This window comes from Culex quinquefasciatus, chromosome 3 (assembly GCF_015732765.1).
Source record: "Culex quinquefasciatus strain JHB chromosome 3, VPISU_Cqui_1.0_pri_paternal, whole genome shotgun sequence".
In the NCBI taxonomy this organism is placed as follows: domain Eukaryota; kingdom Metazoa; phylum Arthropoda; class Insecta; order Diptera; family Culicidae; genus Culex; species Culex quinquefasciatus.
Genome location: NC_051863.1, coordinates 50,331,941 through 50,357,922, shown reverse-complemented (window position 1 = coordinate 50,357,922; position 25,982 = coordinate 50,331,941). Strand labels below are relative to the sequence as shown.

Sequence of the window (25,982 nt, the reverse complement as noted above, 5' to 3'; positions counted from 1 at the left end):
TTTGTCTTTTAAATCACCCACCTTCAGCACCGTGCTAATGTCCTGCGCGACGGACTCTTTGGTGCAGATGACGGCGTGGCATCGGAACTCGTGCTTCAGCTTGCGGCCCTCGTGCCGGTAGATCCAACAGAAGACCCGCGGGTAGTTCTTTGGCGCGGTGCAGTACGTTATCCGGTGGGACCAGTACTCGGTGAGGCCGTGCTGCCGCGTCGTCGCCTTCAGGCCGGAAGGACACAGGCACAGCTTCATCATCACGTCCGGTTTGCTGTTTTGGGTGTAATTTCGCCACAATGTCGCGAGTGGTTTCTCCACGCATCCTTCACCTGAAAGAGAAGGAAAGAAAGTAATCATCAGCCATTTGTTTATCCGAAATTGCGTCACTTGTTGGCGAGGGTGTAATCGATTTGGGGTGTCGTCTCCAAACCGTTTTTCCTTTTGTTTCTTTGTTTTCCATTAATTTTCCCCCCGTTTGGCGGAGGAACCAAACCAATCAATTGGTCCACCCCCGAACGTGTACGGTAGGTACCGTATTTCCGTGATTGATGGAGTAAAATCACGTAAACGAACAAACAGAGTCAGTGCACGAGACGGTCGCAACGACCGTTCATTTTTGGCGGGGCGAGTCTCTGCTATTGATCATACAACGACGAGGGTCAACCACAAAGTGCGTCTGCTTTTGTTTTGCACAGGTTTTCAGAAGAAAATCGAACTTGTTCAAAATTGATTTAAAAAGGAAAAATAAACGTTATTGCATGTGAAGTAGTTTTCAAATGGAATTACAAATATGGTATCAATTCTATTCAAAGTCAGTTTCCCTTCAAAGAATAAAAATGCTCACTTGGAAGACTGCCAAGCTGGGGATGGGTATTGATTAACGGCGTACTGGATTTCAAATCCAGTGGTCGTGAGTTTAATTCTCGTACCGGAAAGATGAAGGTTAAAATTCTTTTTTTATTATTTTTCAATTTATGAACTAAATGAGTAATGAAAACTTTTGAACAATTTCATTCGGTTCAAATTTATAAAACATATTATTTTAAACAGGATTTTGGAAAAACTTTTGTTTCCCCGCTTTAGTTTGATGTCCGTGTATCTAGCCAACTCAAACACCAAAACAGGGTCTTATATTATTTTTCGATATAACTGCTGAAAAATGAACTTTTCAGCATTCAAACGAATTCTAGAATGAACTTTTCAGCATTCAAACGAATTCTAGAATGAACTTTTCAGCATTCAAACGAATTCTAGAATGAACTTTTCAGCACTGTTGTTTTTGGTGATGATTAGGCTTAGTGATTTTTCACGCTCGAAAATTGCAAATTTCACGAGGACCTCAATTTTAAAACACCAAATTTCACGCAAATTTCGCGGAACTTGAAAAATGTTAAAATAACTCTGAAAATCCTTTGTTCAAATCACAGAAACTATTTTTTATGCTTAATTATATATTATTCTTCAATAAACTAAAAAAAAAATTTCACTAAATTTGAATGCGACACAAAAAAATCTTCTGATTTTCAAAAAAAAATCCTCCTGGTTTATGGATGGGCTCTATACATATTAAAAAAAGGTAGGGCACGCGTATTCTCATTTTTAGAACTACTTTTTAATATTCGACTAATAAATCTTACATTTTTTCGCCGATTTGCTTCTATTATATCATTTTACATTTTATTGCATTTCATATCAAAGCAAGATTTAACAATCTTGTCCAGTCAAAATGAGTAAAATTGATTGAATTTTCTGCGACATTTAGCCCATTAAACAAATTTTTTAAGGATTTTAGCTCACTTTTCAAAAACTAAATTTAAAATCAATTTGCAAATATTATATAATTTTCAACTAAATCGAAATTTTTATTCTAAATGAGAAAACAAAAAAGTAGTATTTTTAACTTTCTCGGGAATCATCCACCCAATTAAAAAAATATCGTTAAAAGTAAACAGGCAAAAACAAATTTGATATTTTTTTAAAGTGTGATTCCAGACTTTTTATTCAAAATAAAATGAATACTCTTCATTTTATTTTGAATAAAACAAATCTTGATTCATTTGATTTCTTTCAAAACTATATATAGCAGTAAAATTTTTAGAACAGCGAATGAATATATTACTAAATTTAGTTAGTTTCTAAAAAAACTCAACAATCTGAACGTTTTTTTTCTAATGGTTCATATCAACTTGACATACATATATTTTCAAGCTTTTTAATTGAAAACTAATAAAATTTAATTGAATAGTCTTTTTGGATGAAATATTTATTAAGTAGTTTATTTAAAAAAAATGTTTAAGAAAATTGATAAATTTCACGAATTTCACCCCATCCACGAAATTGTCAAAAACCACCCACCCTGTAATAGTAAATAAACCAGGGTATTCACTTGCTTAATTCTACAGTAGTTGATAAGATTATTTTTATTCCTTTTCGAGCCTGATAAATTATTTTGAGAAAAACCGTAACAATTTTACACAAACATAAAATTTCACGGGATTTCGCGGAAAAAGCCAAATTTCGCGGATTTCACGCTGTCCGCGAAATCGTGAAATTTCACTAACCCTAGTGATGATAAATAGGCCATTTCACCATTTCAGTTTTTTTAGAAGGTCCAATAAACAAAATTGTCCATATTTGCTTTTTGGGTCTTTTTGAATGCTCCTGTCTCGAAATGGTTTCAAAAACGCAAAAAAAATGAAAATTTCGTTTAATGGTGATTTGCATCTAAAGTAAAATACCCGTGGCGTTATATGCAAAGGGATAGCGCTAGCTTTATTTTCAGCAATTATTATTAGTATTTCATTGTTTTTAACATGAAAACAATAAAAAAAATTAATAATGTATGAGAAAACTCAAAAATTCTGTATAAAAACATAATACGTATTGATAAGAATAAGAAAAAAAGGGGTAGTAAAGACCAGAACCATGGAAAATAGTTGGAAAAGGTTGAATAACTCGACTAGTTCGAGTCATTGGACTTGTATTAGTACCCATATATTCAGAAATTTTATCAAATTTTTATGAGAAATCGATTTTTCAGTTTTCACAACAAAAATTTAATTTCAAGAAAAAGTATGAAAATGTGGCGAATTGTGGAAGGAACTTTGCACCAATTCGTTAATGATAGGAAAAGTAAATGTTTCACAACAATTGCTAGAAGTTAAAATTTGATTTTTTTTGAATTGATTGTTTGTTAAATGAATGATTTTTCTGATGTCTGAAGTTTATGAAAGCAAAAGCTAAATCGAAACAATTTCAAAACCCAAAATTTTATTAATTGAAAAATTGATAAATTTAAGATCAATATCTTTATTTTTGTTTTGTTTTATTTGAATGACTATTTTGCAAAAAGTATAATACTACGGGATGTAGCTTACAAAATACTTAATAATTCATGAAATAAAAAAAATCAATGCAATGACATTTCAATTCATTTGTGGCAAAATTTCCAAATGGTATGGTTCTTCTCAAAATTGTTATTTTTTAAACAACAAACATGTGATAGGCCACAAAAGTCCATGCCCTAATTTTATTTAAAAAGTTTTTTTTATTGTGTTTAAAAAAAATAGTTGCGTTTAAAATTCTTATATAGAATTCCGGGGTATCAAAGTCACCCCGGAATTCTAAAGTCATAGTTTATCTTGTTAAAATCAGATTAAAGGTGTTAAAATTTTATTTTTACGGCAATCACTTAAGTTGCTACTAGTAAAGTTTTAGAAGAAAAAAAAATATATCAATGGTTTATTAAGTAAACAAAATTTATAAACTGTTTTTATCAAATTACATGTAAATTTTAGGTAAAATTGTTAAAATGTCAGAGTTTTACCTGAAATTTGTTAAAACTAGTTTTGTTCATAGAATTATAGCTTCATATAGCATTTTAAACTTACTTCGAAGCACGAATCAAACGTTTTCAGATTTTATATGATTTTTTCTACTGAAAGTACATTTAAATTTGGATATTTTGTAAAAACTATAATTAAAAAAAAAGAATATTTATTTTTTACAAACTCATTGTTAGGGGCCATTTTGTTCCGGTTTAAACTGGGAGGCGACACTCCGTAAGCTCAAGACAAGTGCGGTGCAAAATAAAGGCGAGACAAAAGCTAAATCACATCCAAAAACCCAACTCTATTCTTCCCAACATTACATCAGTGTGTGAAATTTGCTTATTCTAAAATTGCGATACGCTCGCGGTGCCTAACATGGGGAACCATACCCTTTTTCAGCCTATTTCTATTATCGGCCTATCAGCACTTTGATCATGAATTACAGCTTTCATAAAGTGTTTTCGACTGTTCCAAAGTAATAAATAACTCACATAAAAGTGAGCAAGCAACTCTCGATTGTTGAAACATCTGAAAATGTTGATTTAATAGCGGAAAACGGCAAAAGTGATTAGAATTGGTCGAACGGCTTGGAGTGATTAAAATGGGCATATTTCCCCTACCTGCTCCTACTTAAAAATTGTCCAAAGAATCCGAAAATGCATTCTGTTTTCCAATTCGTAATAACTTTCATTGAGAAAATCTTGACACATTGAAAATATTAAAATAATGCAATTCATCAACATTTTCTAAATTAAAGTTAACCAACTTTTTAAACTTTTCAAAATTTTATGAAAACTTTTTCTAGAACTACTTTGAACACTTCTCTACCACGGTAAGTATGTTTCCAAACCATTCCGTACGGATTTAATTTGTACTCTTCATTTTGCGTAAAAATCTCAAACCTATCATAGTCACACTGTTTTACGGTATTTAAAAAGTTTAACGTATTTTCCGTACATACGCAATCAAAAATGTAAATTGTGTAATTTAGAAAAGATTTGATTAAAATCAGTAAAACATTGCAAAAAGTTTTTGTTTTTAAATGAGTTATTTAACTGATCAGGCCTTTAAGATTTAAAATGTAATTGCAAGAAATATTTATATATTTTTTAAACTTAACTGTTTGAAATAAAATTCTATGTTTTATTTCCTTTGTGAAATCAGACATTAAATAAAAAAAATATATTGGGCACAACTTTTATACTAATGTATACTTTACAGTATACGGTATAGTCTACGTGCCCACAAACCGCCCCAGTTACCTAACCCTATTAATATAGGTTCCCCGTGCGTGGCGTTTGCATTTTTGACGTACACACACTCTCTCCCGAGCAGGGGGGTAAAAACAACCACCCGAAAGGCACGCGCCATACTCCAAACATAAGTCCACACCGTCAGCAACAAAACTGCCGGAATGATTAGACGCGTTTATTTTGCGCGCTTGACGCAAGTGGTCCACTTTTTGTGTGTTTGTTGTTTTGAAAATCACGTTGCTGACCGTCGAGCCATCATCATCGTTCATATAGGTGACGACCGACGCGGGGGTGAAATTAAGTTAATCGGTCCCCCAAAAGACGTGAGTGAAAGCCGTTGACTTTTGCTTTTCGAGATCCCGTGGTTGGGGTTTTTTTGGGGGGTATCCAGTGCGACGATCGATGATCGATGGCCACACTTAATGGGCCCACTTATTAATTGGGTGTGAACAATGCTTTGGTGGTTTGGTGGGCAATTCATTCACGCAATTAATAGCTTCGTTATGAGAGGCGATTAGTGGTTGAGCGTCAAATTATTTCAACGTGGATTGGAATGTGATTGTTTCGTAAATTGAACTCTTTTTAACATGATGATATGAATTCCTTCAGATTTCGTTAAAACAAAAACATTCTCACCATACAAAAAAAGGTGTTTCGAAATTGTAACTATAATACCTTGACAACATTTGGCAACAACTGAATGAGCATCGCAATATCGCACCTTTATTAGCTAACCGGTTTACCCGCGTCAGAGGTGAGCAAATAATCGTACGGTTGGACAATCTTGCAAGCATCCCAGGAATTCTGCGAGCAAACACTTACGTCAGAACAACTTTTTCAAAGGTTGACGGAATGTTACTCGTATGGAAAGATCGCAAATCTCGTAGTAATCGAGTTTATCGACAATTCGTCGTTGTCGTGCTATCTTGACACACTTGCATTTTGAGCCAATTTTTGTTAAGAACGCCATTTTGTGCTGCTCTCAATTCTTTAGACCTTCACATGTCCCCAAAATTCGATTTCAATCCTGAGATATTCAATACAAACCGAAAATCCTCCGTGCATTGTTGTCACTTTTCATATGAAAGAAGATTCAATCTTGTCGTGCTATCTTGACACACCCTGAAAATTGCTGCAAGTGCGACAACTGCTCAAAAATATTTCAGCTCAGAACGCGTTTGACACACGTACATGCCCGAATACCGTAAACATTTGTAATTATAACTCGGGACAACCAAAAAAATGGTATTTGTTGTTGTTTACATTGCGTGCTCTAATTTTTGTGAATTCAAAGTCAATCATTAAAATGCGTTTTTCTCGGAACGTCAAAAAGCGAGGTGCGACAAGATAGCACTACAACGTCGAATTGGCGATTACAAAAACTTCGAATTTTATTTTGGATTAAAAAAACAATTTCAACTGCTAGCAAATCCTAACCAAAATTTCTGAATGCTTTCAAAAATGATCTCAAATTACCGTATACATACAAAAAATATATAAAATGTTTTTTTTTTCTAAAAGCTGGTCAAGTTTGAGCGAATGTATCTTCACAGAACTCACAGAAATTATTAAAATTTAAAAAAATATAAAAATAGAAACTACAAGCATAGATTTTCACATCTGGATGAAAAAAAGGTTTTTTAATGCATTTTACATGCGCCCAGTTGCTTTCCAATCATTAGTTTTCAAAATATCGATGTATTGACGGAATTTTTTTTTCTAGAAAAAAACTTTTCGTGGGACTGTACATTGGTATTTCATGAAAATTTAAAATATCTTCAAAGGAGTTCAAACATGCTAAATATGATAATAAACGCAGGAAAATGCATTTTAACTGGTTTTCGGCTGATTAAATTTTAATTTTCATTAACATTTTGAAAAAACATTTCGAAAAAAAAATGTTTTCCCCTGATTGAAGGGGTAGAGGGAGGGTGCGATATAAACTTTGAAAAATATTTGCAACGGCCTTATTGAAAAAAAAAATTGATGATTAATTAGCTCATAAAAAATTAAACATAATTTAAACATACACGGTTTTTTCTTTTACATCCTTATTCCCCACAACTATGGCCAAATCTCCCCCACATTTAAAAAAATATATTTTTCTCGTGTTCAAGAGGTATTGAGCAATTTGGGTTCTATGAAAAACTTCACTTGTCTTGTTTAATATTTTTCTTGTTTCATTTTTGTATTTTATTTTGAATTAATCTGGTTTAGTTTATGTTTGTTTCTGATAGTATTTGGCTTACTCTACTACATCCTTTTACTATCTTTTGCCTATCAAGTTTGTTTTTTGTTCTAACAGCCACTTTTTCAATTTTTTGCTTGTTTTCCACATTTTCTACTATAGAACGATACCACTATCATTTAATTTGTATCAAAATGCTTGGAGGCATAGTCTGGTACAATACAAAAATAACTGCATATAAATTTTCAAATAATATAGAGAAAACGTTAGTAAGAAACACAGCCAAAGTTGAACCCAGAAAAAAATACTTTTTTAAAAACATTGACAAAGTCACATTGAACAAGTCACAATTTCAACTTTAGAATTTCCTTACATTTTAAGAGTTCTTCTTTCCAATGCTCAAAAGATCCAAGATCCCAAAGATCAAAAATTGGTTAAAAAATGTATTTTAGGCGAACTAGCTAGTCAATATTAAGCAATTTTGTATATTTCTGAAACAAGACATATCCGATTAGAATTTTACGAACCGACTGACACGTGCTCCAGCTAATCCCAAAATTCTAAACCCTTCCCATTTTTTTTTAAAATCAAAATCCTCTTTTCAAATTCCACTTTAGATCCACCTGGTAAATCTGCTGAAAGCCACACGGCGGCGGCTCGCACCGAGATGAAAGGGAAAATTGCGATTTAATGCTAATAGCACATTGAATACCTGCTGCCCCCCCAAACTCCATTACAAATTAAAATTTATCCGGTCTTATGTGTGGCTTGCCCACGTGTGTGCTGGAGCAGCATTTTAGCGAACCGGATTGAAGCGCCACACTGTCATTGTTAGCTGATTAGGTGGTTGTTGCTGCTTGAATGGCTTGTAGAACTGGTAAAACTGGAAATTTGGACGACATTTTTATAAGGGTTCAGCGTTCTCAACGTAATATTTTAGTAATCAGCGAAATCAGGCTAAGATTTTTTTCTCTTTAAATCAGTTTCATGTGTAAAAGTTGCTACATTTGACACGTATTTGTTTTAAACATTTTTTTTTAATCCTAGTAAAAACTTGAAAATGCATTTGAATTGAATCAAACAGATAACAGAAAACAAACCAAAAAAGTCCGACAAACCTTGAAGTATATTGTGTAAACCCCAACTACCATAACCAATCCATCGTTTTCTCACGGTGAAGACGTCTCTCTTCAATGACACTCACGCACAGCAGCCCCCACACACACACGTGCCTCCAAAGCTCATTTTCTAGTAAGTACCTCAACGCCTATTCCGCCTTCGCCAAGAGTGCGGCTAGGAGCTGTACAGTTGCCTTAAGTGCTTCTCGATGATCTCTGTACGGCAGCAGCAGCAGGTGCTTCACCTTCCCCTACATCTCTCGAAGCGAGTTTTAAAAAGCGAAATACATCCGTTGATTTGGCAGCATCTCTCATCGAGGAGGGCAATTATTACTATTGTTTTAAAGTCACCCCCCACACAATAAACCAAAGGCGAAGAAGCTCATTGAACTTGTAGCGGGGCTTGATGGAGCTGTTAATTTCGATAAAAGGCGAAAGTGAGAAAAATTTTGGACTCGGATAATGATCGAAGAAGGTGGGTCTATTTATAATAGAGTTTGGCTCTGCGTCAAAAGGAAGAAAAAAAAACCGGCGCACAAATAGAAAATTGAGTAAAGGCAAACAAGCAGAAGCAGAAGCGAGCCAAAATCAACAATAACACACTGGAAAAGATAGCGAAAAAAAAAACGGTATCATAATTACGTATGAGCGATCGGTTCCGAGGTCGCTTAAGTGTGATGGGGTGAGGGCGCCACTGTTGGTGGGAAATCTCCGCGATGAAAAGTGCGTCACGTAACTTTCCCACCATGCCATTTGGCCACATTAGGGTTGAACGAATGCGGCGATGGTGTCAATCAACTTACGTGATTTGTGGATGCAAAATGCCACTAATTGATGGATCGTATTTTGTTTGATATTTCAATTTGGGTATTTGTTAATTGTTTATGATTTTAACTTACTTTAATTAAATGTAATCTAAGAAATAAATATCCCAAACAAAATATTTAAAAAAAAACTGATTTCAGACCAAAATTACCAAAAAAAATTTTTCAGCAAAATATGTAATTCTCTTCGTTTTTGCAAATCGACTTTTCATTTGAAGAAAAAAATTTCAACATTGCTCTCTGCATACAAATTAAAGGCTCTTCATACACTATTGCTGCGAATGTTTTCGAAAATCTGTAAATTTCGTGAGATGGAATTATCTGATCACACATTTTTAACGAAGTTGTTAGTTATGATTGCCTAGAATAAAATATATTTTTCATCAAAAATATTTTTCATTTAAGTTCTTTCAATTTCCATGGGACATTAATGCAAAGTGAAGTAAATGACGGGAGAATTTGCATTGGCCAAACATTGTTTAAAAAAAACTATTAAAAGAAAGTATTGAAAGTACAGTCAGCTTTTTTTGAAAATCAAATTCAGATGACAAAAATGAATTTGCACCCTTGATTTTTGCAAAGATTTTTTTCATAAAGTGCACTATTTTTGAGATTTAAGATTTTTTCTGCAATTTTTTGTTTTAAATTTGTGAATAGTGCCAACTCTCACCACTTAGGCAGGTGCAAATAATTTTCAAAGTTTATGTCGCGCCCCCTGCAAAATTGGTCCGAAAAAACAGGGGGCAAAATTTTTTTTTTCAAAAGACTTTTAATAACAATGGAAGTCGAATCAACTGAAAACAATCTAAAATGCATTTTTCTGCATTGATAATCATATTTAGCTTGTTTGAGGTCTTTTAAAAATGTGTTTAAATTTTATAAAATTCCGATGTACAGCATCGCCAAAACTTTTTTTTTTCTTGGAAACTAATGATAGCAAAACAACTGGACAGGTTTATAATGCATTTTAAAACACTTTTTTCACTTAAATGTTGAAATCATGGCTCGTAATTTCAACTTTAAAACTTTTTTTTATTTGACATTGGATCTGAGAGCAGTGCGTGGCCGAATGGTTACGCTGTCCGCTTTGTAAGCGGATGTTTCTGGGTTCGATTCCCATCTGCTCCAATCTTCCATCGGATGAGGAAGTAAAATGTCGGTCCCGGCCTTGGTTGTTAGGCCGTTAAGTCATTCCAGGTGTAGGAGTCATCTCCATGCCACAAGTACAAACAACACACCAAACCAAGCCTACTCCGGTGGAATCGCTGGCGGCGGTTGGACTCGCAATCCAAAGGTCGTCAGTTCAAACACTGGGGTGGAAAATTCCTTGGAGTAGAAAGAGGTTTGGGTGCTCTCCCCATTCAAGCCTTCGGACTCCTAGGTTCGAGCAGAAACTTGCAATAGAGACCACAAAAGACCCGGGGGTCGTTAATGTGGATGGTTTGATTTTTTTATTTGATTCTGAGGGTGAGATTGGTCATACAAATTTCAGCATTTTTGTATGACCCAATCTCACCCCCAGACCCAATTTCATCCCTGATAACGGCAAACAAGAATGTAGTGAAATTTTCCCACATTTTTGCATTAAATATTTTCAAAATTTTAATGTGAAGACTTTAACTAAAATTATCGAAGAATACAGTTTATAATCTTTTAATATTAGTCGTGGCTTCAGCCAGCAACTAAAGAATGGAAGAATGGATCAAAAATGTTCAAAATACAAAAACTTAAGAAATTTCTCAACCATGTGACTTTTTCAGGGAGATAACGGATATACTTTTTCTTAAATTAAAAATAAATAATGGAAAATAGTTGAAAACTTGAAAACAATGCATTTTATCAGAATATCACAAGTATTTTTGATAGCAACTTTAAATCTGATATCAATTTTTTTAACATTTTTGACATTTTCAAAACAAAATATTTTGTTCAAAAATTCATAGCAATGTCAAAATAAAATCGTCTGTCAAACACGGTTGGGTAAAATATCTTCAAAAAATTGGCATTGAGTAGATAAAATTTCTTACTAAAAGAGGTTTTTATGTTAAAACTTACTTCGAAATTTTAGTAAAACTTATAAAGCTTTAAAGCCATATTGGGAAAAAACGAATAAAAGTCAATAAGGCTGGAACTAATTTTATTTAAAACAAGCCTTACCCGAACAAACTTCGTTCTGCCTTTTTTTCGTTTGTTGACGTTTTTTGATTTTTTGCTTATTCAGCCTCCTTTGATCAAATTATGATTTTATGTAACTTTCTCCATAAAATTTGCCGATTCTCGGGAACCGGTTCCAAAGTGGTCAAAGTGTCAATTAGTTAGCGTAAGAACCTTCCTTGGGCTTATACGAATCCAACGCAACAAAAAGCACTTCGATCCGACGCTCCGTATTGAACTGATTCGTGTTCGAACAAAACCGTCGAAATTTTTTATATATATAGATTTTTGTCTCCCTTCTTCAAAGTTGGCCCGAAAAATCAAAGGGGAAAAACATATTTTTTCAAAAAACTTTAAAATTTCAATGGAAATTGAATTGCAATCAGCTGATATCAATTTAAAATGCATTCCCATGCATTTAGAATCATTTTTAGCATTTAGGTTGGTTAAAAAATATTTTGAATTTATGAAAATGTTTGATTTATTATCGCAAAATGTTATTTTTTCACTAACATTTTTGTTTTCGTCAAATTTTAGATTTTTTGAAAACTAATGACTGCAAATCAACTGAACTAGTGTAAAATTCATTTTAAAACACTTTTTTCATGCAAATGTTAAAACTATGGCTTGTTATTTCAATATTTTTATTTTTTCATTCCCTCCCATCGGCTTAAAAACAATAAAAAAAATCGGGGATACCCCTTGACTCGATTCCTAAGGCTAACATAAGTAACTGTGCCAATATTAAGCCAAATCGGTTAAGGTTTAAGGGTCCCTATAAATCGTTGAATTTTGTATGGGAAAATTCGCAAAAATGTATGAGGAAAAACATCGCTTAAGAATTTAGCCGGCAGGTGGCGTAGGTCTGACCCAAAATTGTCCAAGTGTGAAATTCTTGTAGGAAATTCCATTCCCTACAACTTTGTCGAAGGGTGCAAAACGCTCCGAGTTGCGAATTTTCCCATACAAACTTCAATGATCAATAGCGACCTCTAAACGTTAACCGATTTGGCTCAAAATTGGCACAGTTACTTATTTATGCCTGAAGAATCGAGTCAGGGAGTATCTCCTGAAATTTTCCAAAATATATTACATTTTTATTGTCACCCTAATGGAACCCCAGTAGTTCAAACAACTCTTGAAACAAGCCTTATGGCCTATCTACAATCACTTAGCTTAGAAAATTTCACTTAGCTTAGGAATTTGAATCAATGGAAATGAAGCCGAGCTTCTACAATGGAAAAGTAATCAAATTAGAAACTGACGTATGGTTTGAAAAATTTCAAAATCTACGGTAAGTTGACGTTTCAATATCAAAGGTAAACAAACAACTGCATAGCAACGTATATCAGCCCAGCAAAATTTCTAAGTTGATTGTGGATGACGGCCGTAAGTTGCGTACTTTCCTAAGTAACTACTTTACTTAGATGTTCTAAGCTAAGTGATTGTAGATAGGCCATTAACGGTTCAACATGATATCTAGATTTTTTTTTCTCGCAAAGGTCCTATAAACATATGAAAAACAATAGCTTAATAAATTTAAAGATTTGGAATATTTGTTGTCGTTTGTCGGTCATATTCGATTTCATCCATCAGACCGAATTCCATTACGGAAAATAACACCTTGTTGCTAACAACAATTTAGACTGTGCTTTGTCAAGCCACTCCGTTATATTTAGCGGTGTAAATTTTGTAAATTCTTTGAGTACACAATCTTTCAACAGGTGCACGTGATTTTTGTCACAGGATGTTTTTGGAATGATATCGATCAAAATATTTTTGTTATTTTATAAACAAAATTGAGGACAACTTGCAATCTCCGTCCAAATCCACCTGCTGAACCCATTTCCTTCCCCCAAGCACGTTTCGGTTTTGTTTCTTTTTAATTATCTTCCCCTTTTTACTTTGCCATGAATAATTTCTGTCGTCTTTTGGCACACAATAGTGTCGCGCACTTGCTGGCGGAATGACAAGCTGTGCCACGTGGAGAAATGTCTTTTGCCTCATTAACCATTCCGAGAGCGGGACGGGACGGGGACATAAATAATAATTTGTGTACTGATTTCAATTGCAGAACGACGACGACGAAATGATAGCCGAAGACACGGGACAAAATAAAACGTATATATTTAACACGGCCAACAAAAGTGGGTTGATTTGCATCTTTCATTGCTGGCGTGACGTCTATTTTGGACTTTGTCTAGTCAAGCGAGACGTGTGATGCACAGTTGAAAATTTTAGATTTCCTTTTTAAGAAGAAAACAAAGTTTTTATTGGATTTAATTTAATTCAAATCTTATTAAGATTTTTTACTGTGTATCAAAAACAATAATGGTTGCAAACTCCAACCAATAAAAACAGGTTCAGTTGAACGTGAAATAGTTTGCTGCTTTCATCGAGGTACAAACTATCACAGACAACATTAGTCGCACTTTGCCTTAAAAATAGTGCCCAAAATAGGGACACTTACCCCACCACTAGAAGACCAACATAGCCGCAAGCCATTTGCCGCCATGACCTGTCTAATATTTGTATGCCATATTTAAACGAAATAATTGTCAATCAGAAGTCTATTTTTGGAGATTTCTTTTTTTTTCGCTGTTGCTTCGTTTAGTACCCGTCCCCCGTTGAAATTGTGCGGTCCGTGACCGTGAAGCAAATAGTCACCAATTGTCCAAGTGGCCCTGGCCGCGACACTGACTGGTGGCTGGGAGATTTGTTGGCGAGCTTTGTCTGCAGTTTGCGTGACCCTAAGAATCCAACGTTGGTGAAGGTGTCTCAGGGTTGAAACAAATCAGCTTTTCGATTCAATTCATTCAATTTAAGCAAAATTATCGATGATCATCGTCAGCGCCGTACCTAGGGGTTGGCGCGGTTGGCGACCGCCAAGGGCGCCAGCCCTTGGGGGGCGCCGAAATCGTTGATTGCACAAAATTTTCATGTCAGCTATAACATCCTCATTAGATATTTGAAACAGCAAGGGCGCCGAATTATAACATTGTAAGTCTATTAACTAGATAATTTGGTTTAAAATATAAAAAAAATAATTTGGGGCGCCAAAGTCAATTGTATGAATATTTCTACTGAAGTTTTTGAAAATTCAAACTTAATGCTAAATTTATTTTTTCGTATAAGAAGGGGCGCTCAAGTGGCAGAAACTTAAAGGAGTTCTAAAAGAGCTTCTCAAAATAAATACACGTTAAAGTTTGGACCGTTGTATAATGAAATTAAAGTCATACCATCCAGACTAAAAAAATGTCCAACTATATGTTATTTTCACGTTGATTTGGCTGTGAATCACAATCAGCCAAATTGTGAAAAATTATGGTCATACTTTGAGCTTCTTTGAAATAGGAATTATTTTTACATCAAAACATATACCTTTCTTCTGAATTTTTTACTTTCTCGAGTTCAGGGATGGAATAATCGCAAAAAAATCAATTTCGCTAGCGAACTTTCTTCACCCGCGAAAGAGAGAGGAGGCAAATCACGCAAAAGAAAATCGCTCCCGAAATTCTCCAAGAAAATCAATCTGCGGATGATTTTTTGTAAACTTCCTTGTCAGCACAACTTAAAAATGTTTATTTCACTTTGTTTACACACATTGCCCATCTACAAAATGTGGCAGGTCATTTTTCGACGTGTGACGTAACTCTTGCAAGTGTAGCAGTGAAAAAGATGTTCCGCCGAATAATCAAGATGATGATTTTTTTAGATTTCTTTTACCGATCTTTCGTGCGTGAGAGAGGAGAGCCATGCTCCCTTTGGATTTTTTCTCTTGATGAACGTCCAATGATTTTCTTTTGATGATGATTATTCCATCGCTGCTCGAGTTAAAAAAATGGCATTTGAAATATTTTCAGCTCAATTTCCCTTTTTTATAATCAACTTCGTACATTGAAATTTGCATACTCTCTTTCAAAATACTACAGTTTTAAAATTGGAAAACTGCTGTAAATTTTCAATTTTCACCAATAAGACCAACATTATTTGTTCAAGAAAAAAATTTTTTCAGAGAAAATCACTTTTTCAGTTTTAGCATAACCGGTGTTGTTTACTTTTTAAATTGTCTAAAAAACTTTGGTAATGAAAAACAATAAAAATATTCAGCTAAAAACTGAAAAATTATATTTTACCAAGGTTTGAAAACATTTGTATAGTTTTGCGCCAAAAATGTTTGTCTAGAACAGCGATTCTCAACGGGGGTACCGGGCCTACTTGATTTACATGGTAGGGGGTACCAGCCTAAAAGAAGGTTGAGAATCGCTGGTCTAGAACATAAAATTAAATTTTACGAATAAAAAATAAACATATAAATACTGATGAAAATAAAAATCAAAGCAAAACATAATTAAAAAATAAAATTATGAAATAGATTCTCAAATATTGATGGACAAATTCCTCAAAGCGAATAAAAATTTCTTATCTTTATATTTTTTTAAACTTTTTTTCTAACAATTAAAAATTTGTCAATACTTAAAAATTTTGGAAACATGTGATTGCGAAACAACTGGACTTTTTGCATTCAAATGATGAAACCGTGGCCTGTAATTTAAATTTGTTACCTTTTTTTTGGTAAGAGTCGAGGGACATAAACTTCAAAAAATATGTGCAAAGGCCAAAATTGATTTCGAAAAAAAAATGTTTTGCCGCTACATGTTGAAAAATTCTATTTCGATGCCGGTGTTCTCTTTTGAACTAAGCTTACTGGGATTGCTGTCTAGATAGAACAATAGAGCACAAAAAAAGCAAAGCAATCCACTTTTACTACCCCCGGGTCTTTTGTGGGCTCTGTTGCAAGTTTCTACTCATTTCTAGGCGTCCGAAGGGGGGATGTGGGTCTGTGCACCAAAAAATATGCACTCGATTATCTCAGCACTGGCTTAACCGATTTGGACCGTTTTGGTCTCATTCGATTTTTCTTGGGGTCCCATAAGTCCCTATTGAAAATTATGAAGTTTAGTAAAGTACTTCAAAAGTTATGCTAAAAAAACGATTTTAACAAGAGTCCGGAAGATTGTAAAAAGGGTGGTTTTTGTAAGAAAACACGTATACATTTTTAGAAAGGTAATAAAAAGACCTTTCCAATGCGTCAAAAACATTTAAGATCTGACAACCCTATCAAAAGTTATAAGCACTTAAGTGTTATTTATGCACTTTTTGGAGGCCGGATCTCGAATATTTCGATGAAAACGTTGTCCGGATCTCTCATGCGACCTATCGTTGGATAGGTAATCAAAAGAACTTTCCAACGCGTCCAAGACATTGAAGATCTGACAACCCTGTCAAAAGTTATAAGCATTTAAGTGTTATTTATGAACCTTTTAGAGGCCGGATCTGATATATTTCGATGAAAACGTTGTCCGGATTTATCATGCGACCTGTCGTTGGATAGGTAATTAAAAGCCCTTTGCAACGAGTTCAAAAGATTGCAGATCTGACAACCCTATCAAAAGTTATACGCACTTAAGTGTTATTTATGAACTTTTTTCAGGCCGGATCTCATATATATTGTTGAAAACGTTGTCCGGATCTATCATGCGACAGGTCGTTGGATAGGTAATCAAAAAACCTTTCCAACGAGTTTAATAGATTGCAGATCTGACAACCCTATCAAAAGTTATAAGCACATAAGAGCCCTGAATTATGAAGATCTGACTATACCCAATCTGACGGTATGAATAATGAATCAAGTTGATAGAACACTGAAAGGTCCGCCCTTTTGTATCTATTTTGGATAGCATTACCCTCTAAATGTGAGGAAGGCACCAACCACCTAAGGGTGGATTAAGTAACGTTTTTCGTTGTAATTAACGAAATAAAATCCAAAGCCAAATCAGTTAATTATTTTACGGATCAGGGAATGTTCTTTGATTATACAATCAAATTAATACTAGATCAGATCAAATTATGCAGGCTTAAAAATATAAAATTAGCTAACAAGTTATAGCAAAATTTATCATGATTGAGTAAAATTGAATTAAATATTCTGTGCAGTTATCTGAAAAATAAATTTGAAAAAAAACTAAACCCCGCTATCATTATCGACTTTATGAAATCTGAGAAAATATTCAGCCAACTTAATTCCCGTAATAAATTTTCGATTCATCTTCTCTTATATTATTTGAAAAATTAAACATAAAATAACGGTGTTTCTGAATTTAACCATATTAAGTTCTCCAATTGCAATTATAAAATCCAAACTCATATTGAAGCATTCATTGAAAATTTCTTATCAAAATGCTTGTAAATTTGGGAGGGGCGCCAAATTGATGCTTCGCCAAGGGCGCCGTGGACTCAAGTTACGGCTCTGATCATCGTGTTTGGTCAGTCGCTGAAGTTTCCTTCACGGATGTTCCAAATCCAGCTTCTCCAAAACTAGTGACTTTATAATAATTCCCAACTAATTACCACACAATACCCTGCGTTACCTATCCCAACTTTGAATCCCGCACCCAACTAACATGACTCTTCGCATCGAGACCCATTAGCCAGACCAAAACCTGCTGACCACAACACAGCCGTGAATTATCCGTCCGTTCGCCCAGGTTGGCCCGTCATCGTCATTATCTTTACTTGTATCTCCTCCCTCGTGCTCATCTTACCGGGTCCGGATGGAAAACGTGGTGAAACCGGTTTTTTGGACGATCCGGTATCATCACCGGGTTCTACAAGTTCAGGTTTTCGGCTAGAACACGGTGGGTGCTAGTAATCAAAACTTTCCATGGCATAGCAGCAGGGCGGGTGTGACCTTGGCCTTGTTGTTAGGGAGTGAGACCACTACTGAGACAGAGGATCCTCGAATGGAAATGTACTCAGAACGTGGATACTGGAATAGACTTGCCCTAGATGAGTGGTGTTCAACCTGGGGTACTTGTTCTAATGAGGGTATCTAAAGCGGTCTTAGGGGTACCTAGAGACAAAACCTGAATGTCGGACTTTAATTGAATCAAGTTTAAAACACAATAAAAATGCAGCACTAGGGTGACCTATATTTATGTTTTTTCCGAATCCGACTCTGGCTTTGACTTTCAGCTCCAACCGGCTCCGTCTTCGACCTGTCAACTCTAGTCGACTCCGACTCCTGCTTTCAACAAATTATCGACTCCGACTTCGACATAAAAAAATGTATAGGGGAAATATGCCCATTTTAAGCCTAATAAGCGGTCGTGTTTGCATGATGCTGGATAATCTGGATTGTTCCTTGAAATTCACTAAAAACAAGTACACCAACGAGTAGAGCAACTTTTTGTGAACATTTCTGTTTATTTTCACTTTTATTAAAAGTTATGCTATTCCTTTTACACGCATTTAAAAAAAATATTTCAAAAATGCATTCTTATCAGTCGAGTGCATTGGGCCACGCCCATTTTTCTATTTTCAGCTTAGTTCTTTTTTTCTTCCAGCGCTCTTTTGGGTCTGCTTAGTGCTGCCAAAATTGATGAAATTTTAAGCGAACACTCACGAAAAGTAGCATTTATAGCGAAAGTTTCCTGGCAGCACTTGCTCACTCCAACAGGCGCTGCACCAGTATGTTGGTGGTGTTGGTGGCCACCCTTTGTTCTTTATTTGCCTTCGTTCCTCGCTCGGTTTTCTTCAGCCTTCGATTGGAATGGGTGGTCAAAATTGAAACGCTTGCTAATTATTTACATTTTTCGGGATTATTTTTCAAGTGAGTGACTAATTAATGTGCAAAAAAACATGTTGCCGGTAGTTGGAAGCAGTTTTATATCTTAAGCGCTTTGAAATCGTTAGCGCAAGTGAAAAGATATTGATGGCGACTTTCGTTAAGCAGTTAACCTCTGATCTTGCGTGTGGATGTGCGTGCCATCAAAATGATGAGAAATGGTCTCGCAAAATAGAAATTATGATCAAAAGTGCATTAAATTTGATCTTTTTGGCCAGTAAATGGCATAAACTTGCGTGCTTACTCGAGGCGGTGCTGTTGCTGGTAAGTTTATATTTTTGGAGCTTTAATCGAGCATTAAACTCTCCATATGACGATTTCCCCTAACTAATCTTGAAATTTGGGATAACAAATGTCAAAACCTCTCCCCCCTCACTTCGTCTCACCATCCAGCTGCAGTTTTGTTGACAAACAAATGGAGCACGTGGTCGCATGTTGGCGGCATCGACCCAGTACTAGGGATGATCATATAATGAAAATAGAAACTTTTTTCAAGAAAAATAATATTTTACCAACATGATAAAAATTTAGCTGGAATGTATTTTTGATGTTGGAGAAGTGATTGGAGATTACAAATTGTCAGCCTAAATTTTTATATGAATTGAACTTTTCCACACCAATTGGGCACCTCAAGGCCTATCCACGACCGTGAGAAAATGCTACACGGAGAAAGATTTTTTTCTTTTATTTATTTATTTTTAAATAAGGGGGCATGAAAATAAGTTTCTCAAATAACTTCAAAATTTCAATGAAAATTAAAGTGCAATCTTCTGAAATCAATTTAAAACGCATTCCCCTGCGTTGAAAATCAATTTTAGCATGATGGGGGTTATTCAAAAATCCTTTATTTTTTTGAAAATTTTCGGTGTACCACAAAAAGTTTTTTTTCGCTATTTTTTTTTTGTTTTCGTCAAATCTTACATTTTTTTAAACTGATGACTGCAAAACAACTGAACTAGTGTAAAATGCATTTTAAAACACTATTTCAACTCGGAACTATTGGTTCGATTTTCAGTGTAAAAATATGAAACTCTTGTGATTTTTTGTTGCTCTTTTCTCATTAACTCAAAAATGCTTGGAAATGCTTATGGGACAGTTATGCTATTATGTATGCAACAAATCATGCATTTGCTGAAACAGGACACTTATTTAAACTGTTCTATAAGACTTAGTCATGCTGGATTGTAAAAATCGTGTTCTTCAATCCATAAAGTTTTAGTTGCAATCCCAAAGTCAACCTTCTAACGTCAAATCTTGCACCAAACTCCACGTGCATAATTATCAGGGATGGAATAATCACAAAAAAATCAATTTCGCTTGCGAACTTTCTTCACCCGCGAAAGAGAGAGGAGGCAAATCACGCAAAAGAAAATCGCTCCCGAAGTTCTCCAAGAAAATCAATCTGTTGATGATTTTTTGTGAATTTCCTTGTCAGCACTTCTTAATAATATTTATTTCACTTTGTTTACACACATTGCCCATCTACAAAATGTGACAGGTCATTTTTCGACGTGTGACGTTACACTTGCAAGTGTAGTATTGAAAAAGATGATCCGCCGAATAATCAAGATGATGATTTTTTTAGATTCTTTTTACCGATCTTTCGTGCGCGAGAGAGGAGAGCATGCTCCTTTCGGATTTTTTCTCTTGATGAACGTCCAGAGAATTTCTTTTGATGATGATTATTCCATCGCTGATAATTATATTTCGCCACATTTATTGATGATTACCTTTACGCAACCGGTCTCACCGCGGCGCTGGCTGGTGCCAATCGCGGCCGTCCAAGTTTCGAAACATTCCCACCAACCGGCAATTAAGGGCTCAGGCGGAGGCGCGCTCATTATGTGTGGGCGGATTTGCCAATGCAAAAAAAAATATAAAGAAAAAGGTAATATTAACCCATCGATGCGGTGCAAACCACCACGCGCGGTTCAAGGATTTGCATACGAGCGGCACCTGTTCGTAATGGGCTTTACGGTATGCAGATTCGACGAAGGTTCTTCTTGAAAGTTCTCATGTCGATGAGGCAACCGAGTGCGCGGTTGATTTACGTGAATTTAAATTAGGTTCGCCAATCGATAATTTTATAGTTTGCAGAAATACTTAAAAACTTATTGAGTTCGAAGTTCAGTGACCATCCAATAACTTTGAGCGAGGATGGCATATGGAAAATTTCGTGCCGTGAGTACCAATTAGTGAGTGCACCCAAACGAAAGACCTCTGGCATCCGATGTGACGCAGCTTCATGAGTGTACGCAGCGAGCTTGGCATAGTGGTATTCTGGACTTCCATTTCAGAGGTATTGTCAAGGAGCTATTACACTACGGCAAACAAACTCGCCTTTTTTGACAGTTTGCCAGTTTGCCTGCTTTGTTTGTTTACCTGGATTTGTTTGTACAAACGTCAGCCTGCATACAATTTACCTTGTTCGCGAGTTTGGCGCAAACAAATTTGCGAGTTTGGCGAACTGTCAAACACGAAAAAGTGCGAGTTTGTTTGTTTGTTTGCGGTACTGTAATAGCTCCTTCAATCTTGCCAAAAAAACAACATTCCTCATTTGGGTGCAGTCTAGGAAAGTTATTCTCGGGCTGCCATGCGGAAATCACGATGTTGAGTTTACTCGTGAATCGAAACAGATTTAATAATACGTCCTAGTCGTCGGTTGGTAGGCTTTTGAGCAAATTATTCACACTGTTTTGTGAATTGATTTGCACTCTAGCTATTTATAAATTGAAACGTCACCTAATCAGTCCTAGCATATGATTCCGACAACGTAAGGTGGTCACACATGTGTAAACCTTTGATTAGCAGGTTTAATTAATCATAAAATTTCCAACATTTCAAAATATTATGAAAATTGTAACTAAACTTCAAATAAAACTTGCTTGTTGAAATATTGCAAAATTTCATTCAAAAGATGACTAGAAGCCCATTTAGCATCATTCCCTTGATCACAAACCACCGGAGGGCACTCATCAGCATCATCATCATCCATCTCTGTCGAGAATCGTGACCATATATGAGCCACCAATCGATGAGTCACACGCCAATTTTGTTTAGGTACGATGCACAAAAGCCCGAGGCTGGCTATTTGGGAAGCATATAAATTTGTGTAGGCTTCCCATTGCACAAAACTGGGCTAAACCAAACAAAATTTTAGTTTATAATAAATAACATAACTCGATATTTTAAGGTTGATGTCAGTAAACGCTTCAGTTTCTTCTAGGTATGATAGATTCGGACTCCCTAAACACGCTGCTATCGACAGAATTGAATTTTAGTAAATTCTTTGCCAATAAATAAAATTGCAAATTTGGGTGCAATGAGGAATGTTCAGGGAGCTTAAATCTATCATACCTTATGGAAACTGAAGCGTTTACTGACATCAATTTCAAAACTTTATTTTTAAATTTAGCTCAGACGTCTAAACATAACATTAAATGAGTTGTATTTTATTCTTCAAGGTATGAATTTAAAATCAACTCAAACTGCGTATATAACTCCAAAGTTTATTGTCAAAAATTTCGCGCATAAATTTGCCAAATCGCCATGAACCCAGATTCTGGCAACTTTTCTATCCATAAGCTTCAAGTTTAGCAACACATGACACCCCGGCGAGCTTTATTAGTCATGGGCGAAGAAACTGGTTTCGGCGGTTATGTTTATCGCACATATACATATTTTGAAGTTTCGCTCTCCGTCCTGATGTGCAAAAACAGCAATATTATAATTGAGCAGCAAGCAGTTTGCCGAGTGGCGATGCGCTTTCGGTCACGGTGAAAAGTTGTTTGTGCCAGTTAGTTTGGATTCACATACCGGTCCCGGGCAGGTAGTGTGTGACCATGGGGATATTAAAAAAGGCCAGATATGTGCCAGTGTTGGATTAGGATCGTTTGAGAGCGTTTTCTGCAATGTTTTGAATTATGATAATAGGGACAGTGACTCCAAAAAGCAACATCATAAAAGCATATTTGAAATTGTAAATTTTGGCAATAAAGAGACTAGTAAGCTGAGAAATAGAAATGGCTTTAATAAAAAATATGTTGGTCTTTTTACAAATCAAAGCAAAGTACAAACTTCAAGTTCATGAAAAGAATTCATTAAAAATTAAAATTTTGAAGCGCATTAGATATGTTCCAACATGAAATCTAATGACTAGATTTTGTAGCAGAAATCTGAAATCAAGCAAAATTAAATTTCTGGATTTATATAAAAAAACACAAAACAAATTGAAAGTTTTAAAAATATGCCAAACATCATAAACTGGGTGAATTTGATAGGAGGCTTGAATCTGACCGAGCCACGTAGCCCAGTGGTAACGCTTCAGCCTCGTAAGCGGCAGTCAACCTATGGAATGTTAACATTAACCTTAACATGTTAACATTAAGTTGATTAATAATCTGTCACTGAATCCGCTTTGTAAATGCCGACCCCGATACTCTTCAAGGGTGTTCCCCTCAGGAACAGGGAAAGATTTACTTTTTTTTACTTGAATCTATTCTGACATTGGTAAAGAAGCATTCAAAGTACCTCGAAAAGAGATTTACAATAAAAAAGTTTTAATTCTGAGAAACATGCTTGATTCATCATATTCAAAATCTTTCAACAATTTTCACAAAAGAGGAATAAAACCAACTTTACATGATAAGTTTAAACAAAACTTAAAAAAAATCTTCAGTTTAAAAGCATTTTTGGTTAAACAAATTTCAAAGGTAAAGAAAAACTTTTAATTCGTTTTTCGAACACAGTCAGTAATTTCATCGATTTTTTTCGTACAATAAATCAAAAGAAAAATAACCAAGTCTGATACAAATTATACTTTCCCATCATTTCACTGTCGGCCAGCGGGTAATGGATTGGACCACACACACACACACACACACACACACACACACACACACACACACACACACACACATATTTTTGTTTTCATCAAATCTTACATTTTTTGAAAACTAATCATTGCAAAACAACTGAACTAGTGTAAAATGCATTTTCAAACACTTTTTCCATGCAAATGTTGAAACCATGCCTTGTTATTTCAATATTTGTATTTTTTTTTTGCCCCCTACCTCGACCCGGCCAAAGCCGAGGGACAAAAACTTTGAAAAATATTTGCATCGGCCTATTGGAAATAAAAGTAACACATTTTTTGTTTTGTAAGGGCAAAAATATGTTACATACATATGGAGTCTAAGCTCTTCTAAAAATAATGTATATTTCTTTAGTGGAAATATATTGAAATTATTCGGAGAAACTATATGATTCGAAACAAAAAAACATACAATAAATGATCTAAAAAGCTATTAATCACGGAATAAGATAAATTTTAACTGAAATGGTGCAACTGTCGGCATATCGGGAAACTGTTAACGTATGTTAATTATTTATTTTATAATATATTTATAAAACAAAAAGACACTTAATATTTCCATCTTACCATCAATTGAAGATTATAAGCGTACTTTTTTCAACACTTTTTTTATTTTTACAAATTTTGAATTTTGAGACGACAAATACCAAACGTGAATGTTCAGAAAAACATAATGAATTCATTGATATTTTGCAAATTTTGTATACAGTGTTGGGAAATCTGTAATGATTTATAAAGCATTGTGTGATACTTCTTGCTTCGAACATTTGAAATTTTGTTTTATTTTCCATTGTTAAAAATATGCCAAAGATTTTGTTTCAAATGTTTGAGCACAGTAAATGCTTTGCTGGAACAACTTTGTTTGGATTTTTTCCTCGACAGTGTAAAATACCTCGACTGTAAAATAAGAGTTGATTTCATGATTATTGAAGTACATGAAGTAGTCATAAACATGAAATCAACTCTTATTTTACAGACGAGGTATTTTACACTGTCGAGGAAAAAATCCAAACAAAGTTGTTCCAGCAAAGCATTTACTGTGTTCATACATTTGAAACAAAATCTTTGGCATTTTTTTAACAATGAAAAAAAAACAAAATTTCCAAAGTTCGAAGCAAGAAGTATCACACATTGCTTTATAAATCATTACAGATTTCTTAACACTGTATACAAAATTTGCAAAATATCAAAGAAATTAATGATTTTTTTCTGAACATTCACGTTTGGTATTTGTTGTCCCGAAATTTAAAGTTTGTAAAAATACTAAAATATTATTATATGATTTAAAATGTATAAATAAACGTTATTCAATTTAGAGTTCAAAAACCATTTTATAAGTTTTTCAATGAATTTGTTTTTGCTCCCTTAATTTTTGGGGAAATTTTGAATAGGAGAGGGGGACAACACCTTGAAAATTAATTTGTATTGGCCCTATCGCTTGTTAGCTAACCTCTACGAAATTTCCAACGTTTTATACGTTTTTTCATCAAATTAGATAATCGAAAAACTGAAAATTTCACAAAAGTTGCTTTTTTATATTCAAAATTATAGTTTAAACAGAGAGAAGGTTTAAATGTAAAATCTCGGCCTTCAATAAAAATAATAATTTTGTTGTTGTTAATTAATTTATTAACTTCTGTTTTAACCAGCAGTTATTTACTTATAAGAATAGGTCAAATCAACCCGGACAGACGGTAATAACAAAATTAATAATATTTCAATAACAAATCCTGTTAAAATAACAAAAAGTGTTATTATTTTAACCTGAAGTTCAACTTCAAGAAGAAAAAATAATAACAGTTTCTGATAAAATAACAAAATTTGGTATTGAAGTGATATTATATTGAAAATGTTTAATAACACGCCAATTAGAGGAAATGTTATACATTTCAAAAACTCTCCTAATAACAAAATTTGGTATTCGTTCGGTATACTGACTTAGAAATAAAATTACCACAAATCGCACAAATGGAAAAGTTTCTAAGTGTCCATAACACAATCTGTTATTATTTTTTCTTTTGTTAAATATGTTTAGAACTTGGGATAATTTTGTCTAATTTC

General features: G+C 34.5%; 1 protein-coding gene across 1 annotated transcript in view; it reads right to left on the bottom strand.

The window, feature by feature from the left end:
• The window catches only part of LOC6053341, a 142,571-nt gene that overhangs the window by 2,234 nt on the left and 114,355 nt on the right, over window positions 1–25,982 (bottom strand). Inside the window, exon 4 of the mRNA XM_038259851.1 lies at window positions 22–323. Coding sequence (XP_038115779.1) covers window positions 22–323 — 302 coding nt within the window. The remainder of the gene's footprint in view (window positions 1–21; window positions 324–25,982) is intronic.